Source organism: Convolutriloba macropyga, chromosome 7, assembly GCF_964194025.1.
Source record: "Convolutriloba macropyga chromosome 7, txConMacr16.3, whole genome shotgun sequence".
NCBI lineage: Eukaryota > Metazoa > Xenacoelomorpha > Acoela > Convolutidae > Convolutriloba > Convolutriloba macropyga.
This window is the reverse complement of record NC_134474.1, coordinates 27,617,572-27,633,239: the sequence shown is the minus strand read 5'-3', so window position 1 is coordinate 27,633,239 and position 15,668 is coordinate 27,617,572. Positions and strand designations below refer to the sequence as shown.

Sequence of the window (15,668 nt, the reverse complement as noted above, 5' to 3'; positions counted from 1 at the left end):
TTCTTTCCTTGCGGCTTCGGGCAGACCGCTATGGTAGTGTTCAGTAATATTGCAAAATTTTCATATCTCAGTATGATTTCTCAAAACTACGGAAAATGGGTATAATTTTATTTCAGATTACAGAAAATTGGAAAGTAATAGCTGCCAAAAGAATCAACCGGCGTTCATTGCACTTTCCGATGATGTGGTTTATGTTTGATCGTGAAACATAGTGAGTGTTCCACCAAATTTGGAAGAGAAAAGGAAAAATTTTTCTTCAAAACAGTTTATACGGAACGTGATCAAATGAAACCGCAAAAAAAAATTAAGTTTTTATATATCAATGCATTTTTAATTTGATAATATTAAATCATTTGAAATTTGTTGCAACTATTGCGTGCAAATTGTACAAAATTTTAAACCGATATTTAATAGTTAAAAATTGAAGGTTTGATTATTTACACGCGCGTTTGCTACACTATCGTCCGTTAGATATTGCGAGCCTAATTTTTCTACGATTAATCGATTGTTTCGTGCTCTGTCCTCCGTATTTGCTGGACCCCAATCTCTGGTGGGTTTTAAATTGATCGTAATTCTGTCTAATAATGAGTCGCCTTTGGTTGCGAACACTTTGTAGATTGCGTAGAGAGGTATGGGAAGAATTTCTAAAATCAAAATTAGAAATTAGACATTAATATGGATTTTATTTTTTTTTCTTCTACTTCTGTTAAGCCTTCTAAACTACAAAAATTTCCAATTTGAAGGTTAGATTGACCGAAAAATCTTAAATTATCGTAATTTTGTCAGGTCAACTTTTAGGTGGATTTGCTTGCTATTGTATTTGTAGATTCAGGTAAACTGCAGGTATTATGCAGCAACGCCAAAATACGTGAATAGTCGAGACGAATTTGTAGGTAATTTTACAAAAATCAACATGATATTTTTAAGTAGTGTTCGCGCGCAATTTACCTCCACATTTTTTTTATTTTGGTGTTTTCCTAATGTTACCTTAGATGCAATGTTATTATGGTGTAATGCATTTTAGTATGTTGGTGTATCGCAGTTACCCATAGCCATGATAGTGAGACCAAATGCAGGTGCCCACTTAGGGAATGTGTAGTTGCCCAATGAGACGTCACTGTAGTTGACCAGATTATACACAAGGAGACTGAATATCACTCCAGGGGACAGTACCAACCAGCACACCTGAATCAAATTTCACTTATTCGCAACAACCACGAAAAGAGCTCAACCACGAATGTTCAACAACAGCATCACTGATCTTTTTTGGTCCACTCCGTCAGACATTTGTTTTTGAAAAACAGTTTGTGTCCGAAAATTTCAGACAAACGTTGATTATGAAACAATTTTTGTTTTGGAAAAATTAAGCACTCTCTGAGCAATTCTGGCTGCTCTTCCTGCTTTTTGAAAACAGAAATAAAGAAAAATTAATCATAAAATTTCAATTTGAAAGTTCAACGAGCAGTGTTTAATATCCCTCTGTAGTTTCAACTCCTTGATGACTAGTATTCAACCCATTACTTACTCCATCCGGGCCTCGAATCTCTAACCGACAGATTGCATCCAAATGCAAAACTCATTTTAAAGCATCACATAAGGATATATCTTTAGTCTCTATTCTTTTTTTAAGCACACAATCTAAAGAGTAACTCTTCCAAAAAAATTGAATAACAAGATAATGTCTAATTTCGTCAGTGCCAATAGGATGAATTCTTTAGCAAGAATATTAAAATCAGCCAAGAACTCAGTAAGCTTCTGAGACGCTCTTTGAGAACGATTTTTAAGCACTCCGCAAAAAAACTTGGGAGATTATATGTATTGTTTATCAGAAGCGTTCCTAGCGCTTTTGTAATCGTTTCCAGTATCACTGTGCATACCATTTCACCAGCTCTAAGCCTCAGTGGAAAACTATGATGCCCGTCATCAGTGCGTGGGCTACCATTGCCAGTCACTTCCGAAATACTATGAACAACTTGCCAGGTGCCAGCAGGTATTATAAAATACCTAATAGCTCAAACTGAGTGATATATGCAAATTTATAGGGCTCTGCGAAAACATGCGAGAGGATTTTGTCAATGTTGTTATTCTGGCAAGCAGAGTTTGTTCTTTTCACGCGGGGTTTCAACCAATTATTAAGTGAGCCACACCTAATTTTTATTGGTTGGTTCCACCTAGGCGCACAGAAATCACATAACTTTGTTTGAAAAAAAGCAAAACCAATATAAATTGTTTTGAAACTATATGGCATTGATCTCCATCGAAACTGATTATTTGCGGTAAAGTTTCGTAAACGACAGATTTCAAACAAAATCAACTCTTTTTTTCCTTTAAAAAAGTATTCCTTTTTGCAGGTGATAGCGCTAGACGTTCCTGTCACAAATCCAGCGTGCTTACTCGTTAAAAGTATTATTACACTATCCGGTTTTTTCTATGTTCATTCTATTTACATTGCTAAGGGCTACCATGAAAAATTTGGATCTGAACAATGAAATTTGAAATTAAACCAAATCTAGTACTTGAGAGTTTTTCTGTCACAGATACCTTAGGCTATATACTACAGAAATTCGCTCCCTTTTGACATAAAAGAGTGAACTGAATTTTAAAGAATGTCCGACGAACTCTTCGCTAGCTTGCAATAAACAAAAGAAAATAAGAACTAACGTAAATGACTCTAATTTTAACTTTTATAAAATTACTACGTATAAGATCAGCTCCGTTTAAATTGACGCGAAATCGATTCTCTCACATTTCTACTTAATAAATATCCCAGTTCTTAAAACAATTTCGAAAAAAAAAACGTTTTTATCGTAAATAAAATAACAAACACAAACTCATACACTTTTCTTAAAATAACCTTGATATACTTTTTTGTAGAGCGGTATGAAAATAGCCGATGAGATCGTTAGTTTTGAATTCCGAACAGCCGGATCTCGTTAAAACAAAAATTCTTTTTTCGTTATTTTTTTTTCATTGGTTTATAGTTATTGTTATAAATTTTATTTTTTAATTAAAACCAGTGAAGAAACGGGATTAAAACCACAAACGGTTAAAAGCTTCGATAGCAAGGACAGAAACTATGGCTATATCAAAAAAAGTTTAAAATGCAAGTTTTAAAATCGTTTTGTTTAAATGGTTTCTTTCGTTGGAAAAAACTTGTCAGTTTTCAGAAGCAGTTGTCTTTTATTGGCCTTCAACAGCTTTATAGTAACATGAAGAGTTCACAATCAAGGGGAGTATCAGCGGAAAACTAATAAGGTGAAAAACCGCCCTGTTCTTCTGAGCTTTGCGTTGTGGAGAATGCAAAACAAAAAATGAGCGTCAGAAGACTAAAAACATAGCAGGACAAGTCCTGACGTACAATTCAAAGAATTTTCATTGACTAAACAGAAAAACTAGACCTAGAATGGACTATGAGTGAATTGAGAAAACCATTTTAAGAAAAATCAGATCAAAAAATAAAAAAAAACAAAAAATCAATGTCAAAATGCCGCATGTGAACAAAAAAACCACTAGCGAGAAATTTAGTTCAAACAAAAAACTAGGCCTAGAACGAGCTGTGAATGGATTGGAAAAACCATTTAGAAAGAAATCCGATCCAAAAAATCGAAAAAACAGTAAAAATCAGAATGAAATTGCCGCATGTGAACAAAAAACCACTACCGAGAAACCGAATTTTTGTTCAAACACCACTTTCTCACTCTACTTTAAAATTAGAGCGAAAAAAATTCACGCCGCAAAACCGCTCGCTTTTTCGCTCCATTTCCTGTTTCGGCGTGACCAAAATCACTACTCCAATTTGACTTCAAAAATCATGAAAATGTGTGAACAGATCTTAAAAAAAAAGACAGCGTCCCAATACAATTCAAATTCTTTGAATTGTAAAAATTCTTTGAATTGTAAAAAAGACAGCGCCCCAATACAATTCAAATTCTTTGAATTGTAATAAGAAAAAAAACTGATTACCACAATATAGCTACGCTCGGCATACAGCTTCACAACAATACAAAAAATAATTGACAGTTTAAAAGTTTAACAACTATTTTCATAAATGTTTTAGCAGAAATTTTCTATTATTTTTCAAATTTCCTAGTTAGCTGTGTCAGAATTTCACTTTAAAATCGGGTCTTCCCATCTTTGCTCGCATACAATGACGTATTAGGAGCGCTTACTCTATCTATTTTCTCTATCTTTTCTAGCCGCGCCCATATGTGCATGCGGTTCTTTGGTATCTTGTACACACCACGTCAAAGACTGGTAGGGTTGTTTGCTATTGAACTGCTCGTGTTAGAAAAAACTTTGTCTGCTTTACCTTCCAGTACATGCAAGGTTGTTTCCCGGTCATTGTCTCAATGTCAACTGAGAATCTCTTCACTCCATAGACATATGCCACAAGTACACTCTGAAGACACTGGATGAGAAAACTGGGGTAGAGGGCTACGTACCAGTCTAACAAGAAGAACCAATAGATGCCTGAAACCAGGGTTAATCTTTTTAGAAAGCAATGTCACTGCCTTTACCTTGCTAAAGTGCATCTCGTCGTTTTTAGATTGTTTGGCGTTTTGCGGACAACAGTGAAAATACCTAGTCTCCAATTGTCACTTTGCGTCACTTTTATTCTCGATTAAAAAAATTGTTACGTTAACCGGGGACATTAGAGAGAAATAACACAAATTTTGTCACCATTGTTCATGGGCTAACAATGACTACGATTTACAGCACGTACCTATCTTAAAACTATAAACTTCTTTTGCTCGAATTTAATTAGTAATTACTGGAGAAAATTTCCAAGACTGAATAGTTTTTGTAGTGATATATGGATAGTTGCAAAACTCGAGCTTCTTAGAATTTCTTTCATATCGGTCTAATTAACACTGTCGTAGCTATTAGATACTGTAAACGTAGACAACAGTGTCCCACGAACACGTGTGACAAGGGTTTTGGACTAGGATGCCAAAAAAAATTATGTCCACAGACAGGCGTTTCAAGGAAATTTTGCAGAAAATTCGAACTGAATTCACTTACTATTGCAAATAGTGACACACGCGTATAATCAATGTCACGCTTTTTCACGTCAATTTTAGAACCCTATCATTTCACCAAGTTTTTTTACCCCTCTATCATTTAAACCCCTAACATTTAACACCTCTATCATTTCACCCCGATATTAATCTTTTATATAATAAGAAGTATTAATTAAATAAAATAGGCGCTTGGCCATGCCTCGCGGGCCATGGCCACGCCTCAGTGGCGCGTGAGACGTGATATAGAGTGATCACAACCGAATACAGGATTAATTTATCCACTTATGACAAAACATGAGAGATTAGTGAAGTGATAGAGGGGTTAACTGATATGGGGTTAAAATAAGCGGATTAAAATGAGTCGTGGTGACGAGAAGTAGAACTCTTATAACCCTAACCATATGGAAAGATAAACAACAACGGTGAGCAAGATGAACAAACTCGAGTTTAGTTACTCGAGAAATTGCACTTTTGCTTCCTAATGTGTTCATACGTTGCTTTTAAGGTGACCCAAGTGCTCGAAGAAGAAAATTCCAACTTTATGTTTTTGCTAGCAACATTTGCAGTAACTTTGTTTCCCAAATTACACAAAACAATTAATCAATAACTCTGCAAAATTTGGTTCAAAATCTCCTGCAAAATATTCTATCTTCAAAAGTTTGATGGTATTCAAAAGTATTTTAATATTTATGATAATATTTTCTTCTTTTGAACTTCTGTTTTTCATTGGTTAAATTGCATAGTTACATGTTTAATTTAAAACTATGTCACTTAATCAACGAAGAAAAAAATCAAAGAAATACGATACCTTGATCATCATAACTCTAGTGAAGTGCATTGTTGAGTTCAGTTTCATGAGTATTTGACACGTCAGTTCTGTTAATATTTTTGCAACAGAATGTAACTAAACTCCAACCTATTGTATCGTTCTCTATTGGAACTTAGATGCTAAGAATCACGCTAAATTGATGGAACGCAAATGAAGGAAGACAAAAAGCCGCCTAAGTAAAATCAGTCAATTATAATTTCTCAAGTCTGTCATATGAATTCAGTTCAAAGTTTGAAAGAAATTTTATGTTAAAAACTAAAAAGTTATTCAGAAGCAGTTGCTTTTTCTGATTGCAATGAAAACTTTGTAGCAGATTTAATGAAAAAACATTGTTTTTTTTATGAAAGTCTTTCAGTTAATTGTGATGTTTTAGAACTAAATCAAAACATAATGCATAATTTTGTTCCGATGACACCTTTAGCGAGGGAAGAATTATATGCTCAACTTGTTTTTTTTTTGTTCTCTTTATTTTGACTGATCAATATAATTATAGTAAAAATTTCATAGTGATACGACAAAAAAAACTCGTCAAGCGTAGAGTATAAAAGTAAAATGTTTTTCAAAAAGTTTGCCTTTTTTCGTGATGTTATTAAGCTAAAAATTTTGTGAACGTTTAACTTTTTGCCAAATTATGGCCCTATTTTCAACGTTTGCGTGTTTTAGTAGAAGTGAAAAAATTTTCGGCTTTTGCTGTTCTCAGGGTTATTCTTTAGAAATAAATAATTTGATTTGAATAGGGATTTTTCGGTTTTTGGAGCAGCTGTCAAATTCGGTCATTTGATTTCTGTTTTCGCTTTTATCTCAGTATTTCACGGCAATTTTGAAAAAAAGATGCATGAGTTTTAATGATGCATTTCTTTTTGAAATATTTAAGTTTTTGAATTAGGGCCGTTGTTTGAGTTTTATGGTATTGAGTCTGAGTTTTGATATTATGTCAATGAGCTTCAAACAAGTTCAAAACAGAAATGTATGATGTTCTGAATGAGTTCTGCCAGTTTTTAATCTTACTTTCACCATCCCTTTTTTTAAAAAAAACTCTTCCTATATAAATAAAGCCTGATGTATTTCGTTGTCAGTTAGTAGCAAATATTAAAAACAATTTCTGTAAACTTTACAGTTTTCTTGAGTTTTGATTGTCTGTGGTTTTGGATTCTGTTGTCTTATTGCATACAAAGGTTAAAGAGAAGAAAAAATGGTTGTCTAAGGCAAATAAATGAAACGTCTTTCTATTTTCATTTGAGAGATGATATTATGTGAGAAACATTTAGTGTTTTTGTACCTCATTAGTGTTTCTTGTTGAGTTAATCTCAATTCTTTAGACAATCTCATTTATTCAGAAAATCAAGTAATAGGCTCTCATTATCTTCTCTTTCATCCAAACTCTTTAGAACTAAAGTGTGCTTTTTCTTAAATGTTTTAGTTTTTATTGATTTTTAATTTTCGCTTCTGTGTAAATGAGTAGCGATTTTTTAGGCAATTCACTGGTAATAGTTTTTACCAACCTGTCTCAAAAGACGTGTCTGAATTTTCTTTTTGCTGAATAATCTTTCAAATTAAATAAATATGCCACTGTAAGAGCTAATTTTACTGACCAAAATTTGCTTTCCTTAAGTTTGTGAAATTTTCTGAATCTCATTTCTCTTAAACATGCGTTACTCATGTGCATTGATGCTAATATTGTCAGTTTCTTGTTCTGTAAAAATGCGAATGAATGCTTGTGTTCTATCTACGATTTAATGGTTGGTATTGATTGACGATTAAAGTATCGTCATTTTTCCTTTACAAATATGATGCCCATGATTTTCTTACAAGGATAAATTCTGTTTTCAGATTTCTGCTTTTTCGTAAATTTTTTGATATTGTGTCCCATATGTGCGTTTATATGATTTGATAGCCATTGTGTCAGACCAACCATTTGATGAGTTATGTGGAACATCAAGATCTACATTTGACCAGATTTTGCTTTTTTTTTCAAAATAGATAATGGAATGCTGGGGTCATTGTATTGACTTCTGATTTCACTTCTAGATCTAAATTGAGAAAAAAACTATTTGAATTTAAATAGAACTCAATCAAGTTTGATAACACTAAACGTGTTTCTTGGTTGACGATATTATTTGGGATTTAGCTGAAAAACGTACTGAAAATTGCTTGTTGGATCTTATTTTTTCGCGAAAAAATGTTGAATTGATAAAATTGCTTTGATTTGATTCTATTTCAGTCATTTCAGTTGCTTTAGCAAAAAAGCCGGATCTCACTAATATTAACCCCTTTTTAATACAGTTTTTCCTTTTTAGGGCTAAATTAAAATTTAAATAACAGACTCTGGCAAATTTGCTTCTTAAATTTTGTGCTTCACGAGTTGGTTCTCGCCATTATCTTAAATACCAAGAACTGCTTGCAAAAAGAACAGCAAAAACCTGGCAGAAGTTTTGCTTGAAGACTATGTCCGTGCAGGTTAAGAACGTTTACTTCCCTGATTAGTGCTGTAGATATGTGAACAGGATTTTCCCCGACAAAAAAGGTTTTCAGTGCGTTTCTTTGTATGAAAGGACACATTTAGGAATTCAGGAATATGATTTTCAGACAAAATACGCAATGTAAAAGCCATCAAAACGTGAGGGAAATCCAATTTAAATTGCTCTCTCTCCAATCTGTTAAGGCCGTAAGGTAAATTTCAGATGATTAAATTTTCTCGACTACTATTTGTGCCTATTTGTGCAACGTACCATAATGACGAGGCTACCAAAAAATTGAGGAATGAATAAAAATAGGTAGGAACATAAACAGTTGCTACAGACCTGATTGTGTGCAGATGGGTATGGAGAATATAGTAGAACAGAGGATGAGTACAGCTACCACATACTTCCTCTGTCTCTTCAGACTGGGCACTTCGTCCAGAATGTTAACGATGTTGGCTTCCAGTCCAGTGAAGACACTATCAATGCCAACATTGAACATCATGAGGAAGAAGAGTAGAGCCCAAATAGGAGATGCTGAAAACATTCTGATCAATTCTCATTGCGATTCCAACTTATCGACGAAGTCGATAAGTTCCCTAGTCTGAAGCTGGACTTTATTAAAAGACTAGCTAATTCGAACAGGGGGGGGGGGGTGCAGGTCGAGGTGTGCGTTAATGATCAGATCATCCAGACTATAATCAACAATGATCAGCTTTAAGCTCGTTTGTTGTACGTGCTCGTTTTTACCACCTTTAACCACCCGTTAAACCATACACAGGGGGTATGGAGTGATCGACTGCGCCCTATTTTCACAGAACATAGTAGATTACTTTCTATCTGGTAAAAAAAATTTTTACTGCAAAATCAATTTTTAATTTTCACTTGAAATTACAGAGTTCACTTTCAAATATAAGTTACATCTCTAATGAACGTCCGAATACAACTTAGTGTATTCACCTGCATGTTTTTATTACCTTATTTATGTATGAATATGTAAATATTGACTTTGATTACATGGCCGAAGGCACCAGCTAAATTCGAGCCAAATATCTTTTGTATGTCGTGTTTAGTTCTTTTCATAAGTTAAGACAAATCGTTTTCAATTTTCCAACCAAATTCTATTCATAACTCTGAATTAGTCAAGATTCATTCTTTTCTTGAAATAGGAAAAATCGAGGCCAATTTTTTCAAAATTTGCAAAAGTTCTTCATGAAGAGACTATATTACAATTTTAAGCCGGTCAACTTAAACCAGTAGAAGTAGTGTTCCTCCATTTATATTTGCACTTTCGATTACGTCTTTTCAGTTACGATTCCAAACTTTTCATAACTGGAGTATTATTCTTAAAAAATAGATTTGCGGCGAAAGTTTGCGGCAAAATGAAAATATGTGTTAAATATAACATCGAGGACCTTAACGTTTATCAAGCAAAACACAAGGACGATTGAGCCAAAGTCAAGGCACTCGCTCATTATCAAGGCAAATTTGAAGACAGTAAGTTCCCGGGCTGAGCACGCTGAGCATTGCAGTAGTGAACCATTGTAAATTTAGGGACTGTATATAGACTATTTTACATTTGTACAGATTGTGTCCATGCCACAACCTACACTTTTCAGTCTTTTTTTCAGAATTCAGTTGTACTTCTGATTTCATCTTGATTTTGATATGATCATAACTGTTATCATGCAATCATCAGCCTATTTATTATTATTGTATAACACTTTTCAGCCTGACACTATTCTGTTTTAAACATATTTCAGCTTTGATTGTCAGCCTAAAATACACGGTTTTTAACTTGTTTCAGCGCTAATTTTGCATCACAAGACAGGCTTATTCACACCATACTACATCACACCACAGGAAAATTGACATCAAACAAAATCACACTACAGGCATGTTCGCACCATATTACATCAGACCATAGGAATATCCATATCATTCTACATCACACCACAGGCATATTGACATCATATTACATCACACCAGAGGCAAAGTCACACCATATTATTTCACACCAAATTCCTATTCACACCATATTAAATCACGCAACAGGCGTATTCATATCAAACTACATCACATTACTGCTAATTGAAAAGTCGATGTAGAAGAGGTAAATATGCATAAAAAGAAGTAAATATACATTGAAGAGAGATAAATTTTAGCATACGGGTGACAGACTTTGCAAAAAGAGACAGAATGCAATTAAACTAAAAAAATTATAAGTTTGAAACAAGAACAATAACAACTGTTTTAAGCAAAACGATGAGAACACAAAATTGTTAAAAACAAAGTTTCAGTTCAGTCACAGTTGAAGTCATTGCTGAATTGGACCCCTAGTTGACTCAAATATTATAGTGACTGGAATATTGATAAAAATATCTCAACATTCAAATGAATTGAGTTGGACAAAATAATTCTTTTTTAGCTCCTAGTTGGCTCAAACAATGACAAAATATATCAATCTATTGGAATTATTTTGGCAAAAAATATCAACATTCAAATGAAATGAGTTGTGCAAAATATCTCAATTTGTCTTTGTTGGCTCAAATAACGGCAAAATGAAGCGACATTAAGATGAGTCGATTTTGACAAAAAATATATCAACAGTATTCAGTTAAGTATATTCAGTATATGTCTTCAGTTAAAATGATAAATACAATGTGGTAAGGTACCCCGGGAGATCTTGAGGACACCTGCTTAGTAACCTGCGAGATCATGATTACACCGGTGTAGTGACCAGGTAGATCGTGATTACACCTGCTAGAAGACCCGGGAGTTAGAGAATACACCTGCTGAGTGACCCGGGAAATCGTGAAAACACTTGCTAAGTGACACTAGAGATACTAAGTACATCTGCAAACGGACGCTTCACGTTGCACCCGAAACGGAATACAAAAGCAACCCAAACGCACCCCAAAGGCACCCCAAAGGCACCCCAAACGCAACCCAATCGCTTTGTGTCATATTCAGTATCAGTATCAGCAGTAGTATGCAGTATGTTGCAGGCATTTTGCATGCGTTTTTAAGCATTTTGCTTGTTTTCCTGACATGAGCAGGCACTTTCAGCATTTTCTAATATTTAACTGTTTTGTTGTTACTATGAAATTACTCTGAACAAGATGAATAGTTGTTCTGAATTTTTTCTTGTCATAGTGATCAACTTTTGTTATGTAACTAATCTGTTTCAGTACTAATTTTACAAGCTATAATTGTCAATGAAATACTCAGGTTCAGTACTGAAATACTCTTTATGGTCAGCCCGGGTACCATTAGTTTCAGCCGAGTTTGAGGACAAATAAAAGAATTGAACCAAGTTTTTTCACATACCAAACAGCAATCGAGAACATTATTTATATGACTAGTATCTGTCGAGAATATTAATTTCAGAAGTTGAACCCTGTATCGAGAAAACATTACCGCACGGTTGTTATTGCCATACTGAATTTATGCATTAACACATTTTTGCCTCAGAGTTTCGATAACTATTAAATCAATAACATACATTTAAGAACATTCTTCAACCTCAGGATTCAGAATAAAGGAGGGAACAAAAAATCATTTCATTTCACGTAAAACTTCTACGTTGCACTGTTAAAAACAATAGACACGAAACTATAACAGAAATATATTGCATATTTTAGGTTTCTAAACAGGTTCATTACTGTGACAAAAGACCAATCAGTCAAGCATTTCTTATATACAATCTTGATTGTGTGCTAACCTTAACAGCAGCTGGTTTTGAACTTTCGGTGCAAAAACTTTAATGCACCATCTCCTGTTCTCCATAGTTCCTCAAGACTTCATCTCTCGCTGGCCAAGTATAAGAAATAAGAGTTTCTAGTCGAGATATATTAACCGTATCTTATGGCACAATTTAATTAATTTTCTCTCTATAAACTGTCTCACGATATTGGACGAATTGGCCGGCATGATGTTCTACCGAAATTTTTTGAAATTGGTCATTAAAGATGAGGTCATCAAAAATCAGCGAAAACTGTTATTGGTTTCAATCTCAAGAACGAACAGACACGCTGCTGGCATAACTAATTTCCAGCAGTGGTTGTACTCGAAAAACAATTGTCGCACAAAATACCATTTCATTGATCATTGAGATTTGTTGATCAGTTAGGCGTCTTGTTCTGCCATTCTTCCTTCTACCAGAATCCTTACAAACCCTTTCCTTGTTTGATGGAAACGAAACTGTTTCCAACATAGACTGCGAACAAGTCAAACGTTGATCAGATTTATCTACAGAGGTTTAAAAAAACCTCAAGTTTAATTTTTATATTTGACTAAATCAAAAGCAAACAAATAACAAGAATTTATGACACTGCAAAAAAGATTGACCCGAGAGAATGGATCTATTCAGGTTTTCTTTTTAGAATCGAGATCACAGACAGTTAAGAAGTTATACATTATATTCTCAACGTTCGACATGATTTAAAAGATATGATTCATCATTTTCTAATTATTGTTTAAAATTTTTGTATATCAAATTCTTTATTAGCAAACGTCATTTGTCTGAGGGAAACCCAAGTTCTCCTTCATTAGAATTTGTTTTCAATTGAGTTTTTGTCGTTGGTACTGAATTTATCGCTTTTATCCAAGAGTTTTGAATGTTCGCGCGTACAAATAACCGATATTGATTTGAACAGTTCTTCGTTTCAAAAAATTTTTAAGAAGTCTCTTTTCGTCTCCCGTCTTTTATCATTTTTTTGATACGTTGTTCTTTTCTCATATCAGAACTTGGAAAGATATATAGTGTAGATACCTTTCCTTCGTATAGTCTAAGTGTCTTTGATTTCGGTTTTTAAAACTTTTTCATAAAAAAATCCAGCATCAGTCAAATTTTCCACACTGTAAAAATACACTTTTTGTATTGAAAAACCAAAAATTTAAAAACCTGGCATTTGTGTTGTGGCGTTTGGATAGGCGACGAAAGCTAGTCCCATTCCATCTTGTATCGCATCTGGCACTTCACTGTCCATCTCATGGGCCAAAAAACCCAAAATCGAGAAAATTGTGAAACCCGAAAAAATACTCGTTGCACAATTGGTAAACGCTACCACCAAAGCATCGCGCTCGCAGTTTATGTTAAATTGTTTGAAACTTGCTAACATTTGGTTCATTCCACAGCCCAGAGCGAGTGAAAAAATGATCTGATTGGCTGCCCCGGTCCAAACTTTGACGTCAAAAAGCTTGCTAAAGTCGGGTGTTATGAAAAATTTGATACCATCTTCCATTCCAGGTAATGTGAGACCGCGTATTAGAAGGATCAAAAGTATGATGTATGGTGCGGTCGCAGTGACGTAAACCACTTTTCCCACTGATTTCACACCTGAAAAGATTTTAAAAAAATCAATTGCCGGCCTGCTAAATAAAAGGAAACGTAATTCTTAACAGAATTTTTAAAAACCAATGAAGCAAGAATTGTTCCACCCCCCCCCCCTACATGCACACGGTTTTAGAAAAAAATGCATGGAAAATCATTTAGGGCGCTGCAAATAAAATGCAGCCACGATACCATTTTTTGGAGAATCCCTAAAAAAGGAACGAATTGAATTTTCCGGTTACGCACACACCAGATTGAGGCCCCGGACAAAAGCAAGTATGTCCAGACCAAAGATGAATGCAAAAGAAGGTGTCGTGCATCTAAAATTACAAGAGTCTAGAGTCATCGAAAAACGCATGAAAGTCTGAACATGAACTCTCATGTCTGTTGAACGCAACGAAAATCTGAAACACATACTTTTTTCTAGACAAACTATACTGAAACCTCTTCAATATAGAACTTACATACACTGGGGAGAATTCATACCACATTTGGTTCCATCTGACCAACTCTTTTAACACGATTATAGAATCAATATTTATCAAAAAAATAAATAGGCAAAAACGTTTGAAATTTTGTCTCAAATACACGTTCTCTTCTAGGCAATTTACGACTAAAACTTATTCTTGTCGCAAACACCACTCACATTTAAGACACTCCACACCAAATTTAATTCAATTACTAGAACTTTCTGACGCTATTGAGTTTTACAATTTTGTTCTCAAAAGTAATCAAAAGCGAAAAGTGTCCTAAAAAGCTTACATATACCCAAATGTTACCTTAGACAAGCTATCAAAAAAATTATCCGTGTTCCAGGTTAACTCTAGATACGAAGTCACTTTTCGATTCCAAGTTGACTGCAAATTGAACAAGTTGACTTCTAGAAATTTAAGTCCTTAACCTACAGATCCGCATAGATCCGCAAGATCAGCTGATATGGGTTAATTTACAACTCAAGTATAAACCAGTTTTATTTTTCCTCTTGCCGTATATGGCAAGTACTAGCGCAGTTTCTTGCACTTAACGCTTTGTTCTCTCGACCAGAGAACGTATCGTTGACATCTACAGAAAGGATCGTTGAGTTGATTTACTATCATTATCAATGATGGGAAGGTCAAATTTATCGCTCAAAGTTATGCTTTATGTACATTGATAAATTTGTTATTTGAATAAATGTGATGCGACAATTTTGTTCAATTTAGAAGCTATTATTCAATAATCTGACTTCACCAACATCAGGTAAAAAGTTTTTTATATATCGAAGATTCAACATAAACTCCTAAGTTTTCTTCTTCGCGATATATACCCTTAAGAAGCATGGTATTTTCTGTTCCTTTAAACGACTGTCAAGCGGGTACTCATCTGATGGCTGGGAACACGATATTAAAACTAAACAATCAAAGCATCTCCCAAGAAATTGTCTGCTGCTAATATTATTTGGAGTCAGGTCTCTTAAAGGAACGCAAAGAACCATGAGAATGATGGCCGTTCGCCGTACTCAAAAACAAATCTTCAGCCCTGGCTTAGGTTTGAAATATTCTTTTATATTGTTCATCGTGTTTAGGTGAAGTCATCAACGTAAAATAAACCAGCGTTAACGTTTATGATCTTGCTTTAACCTAGATTCCGATTGTCTGTCGGAAATTATTTTAGAAACCTGCTCTCTTAGATGTAAAATGGCAGCCCTTTTTCTCTCTAAGTGTTCGAAAAATTTCAAAGAAAAAAGCATGGGCGGGATCCATCACATTAGCATTGCAGACATATTCGTGTTTTTGGCGACCAAAGTCTGGTAAACGCACAAAATACTGGACATGAACGCACGAAAGTCCGAGCATGAACGTAGAAAAATCTGGTGAACGCGCGAAAGTCTGAACATAAACGCACGAAAGTCTGGTGAACGCACCAAAGTCTGAAGATGAACGCACGGAAGTCTGAACATAAGATCTTTCCGTCTGGGACAGTCTTGACATATTTGCTTCCTCAACCTGCGGACCTCAACCTGGGAAGTTTGCACCTCAACCTGG

General features: G+C 34.6%; 1 protein-coding gene across 1 annotated transcript in view; it reads right to left on the bottom strand.

The window, feature by feature from the left end:
• Positions 1–309: 309 nt before the first annotated feature.
• The window catches only part of LOC142342183 (sodium- and chloride-dependent glycine transporter 1-like), a 35,539-nt gene continuing 20,180 nt past the window's right edge, over positions 310–15,668 (bottom strand). The window contains exons 4-8 of the mRNA XM_075393407.1: positions 13,216–13,650; positions 8,652–8,846; positions 4,310–4,470; positions 1,047–1,185; positions 310–644 (exon numbers count right to left, since the gene is read on the bottom strand). Coding sequence (XP_075249522.1) covers positions 415–644; positions 1,047–1,185; positions 4,310–4,470; positions 8,652–8,846; positions 13,216–13,650 — 1,160 coding nt within the window. The 3' untranslated portion in view covers positions 310–414. The remainder of the gene's footprint in view (positions 645–1,046; positions 1,186–4,309; positions 4,471–8,651; positions 8,847–13,215; positions 13,651–15,668) is intronic.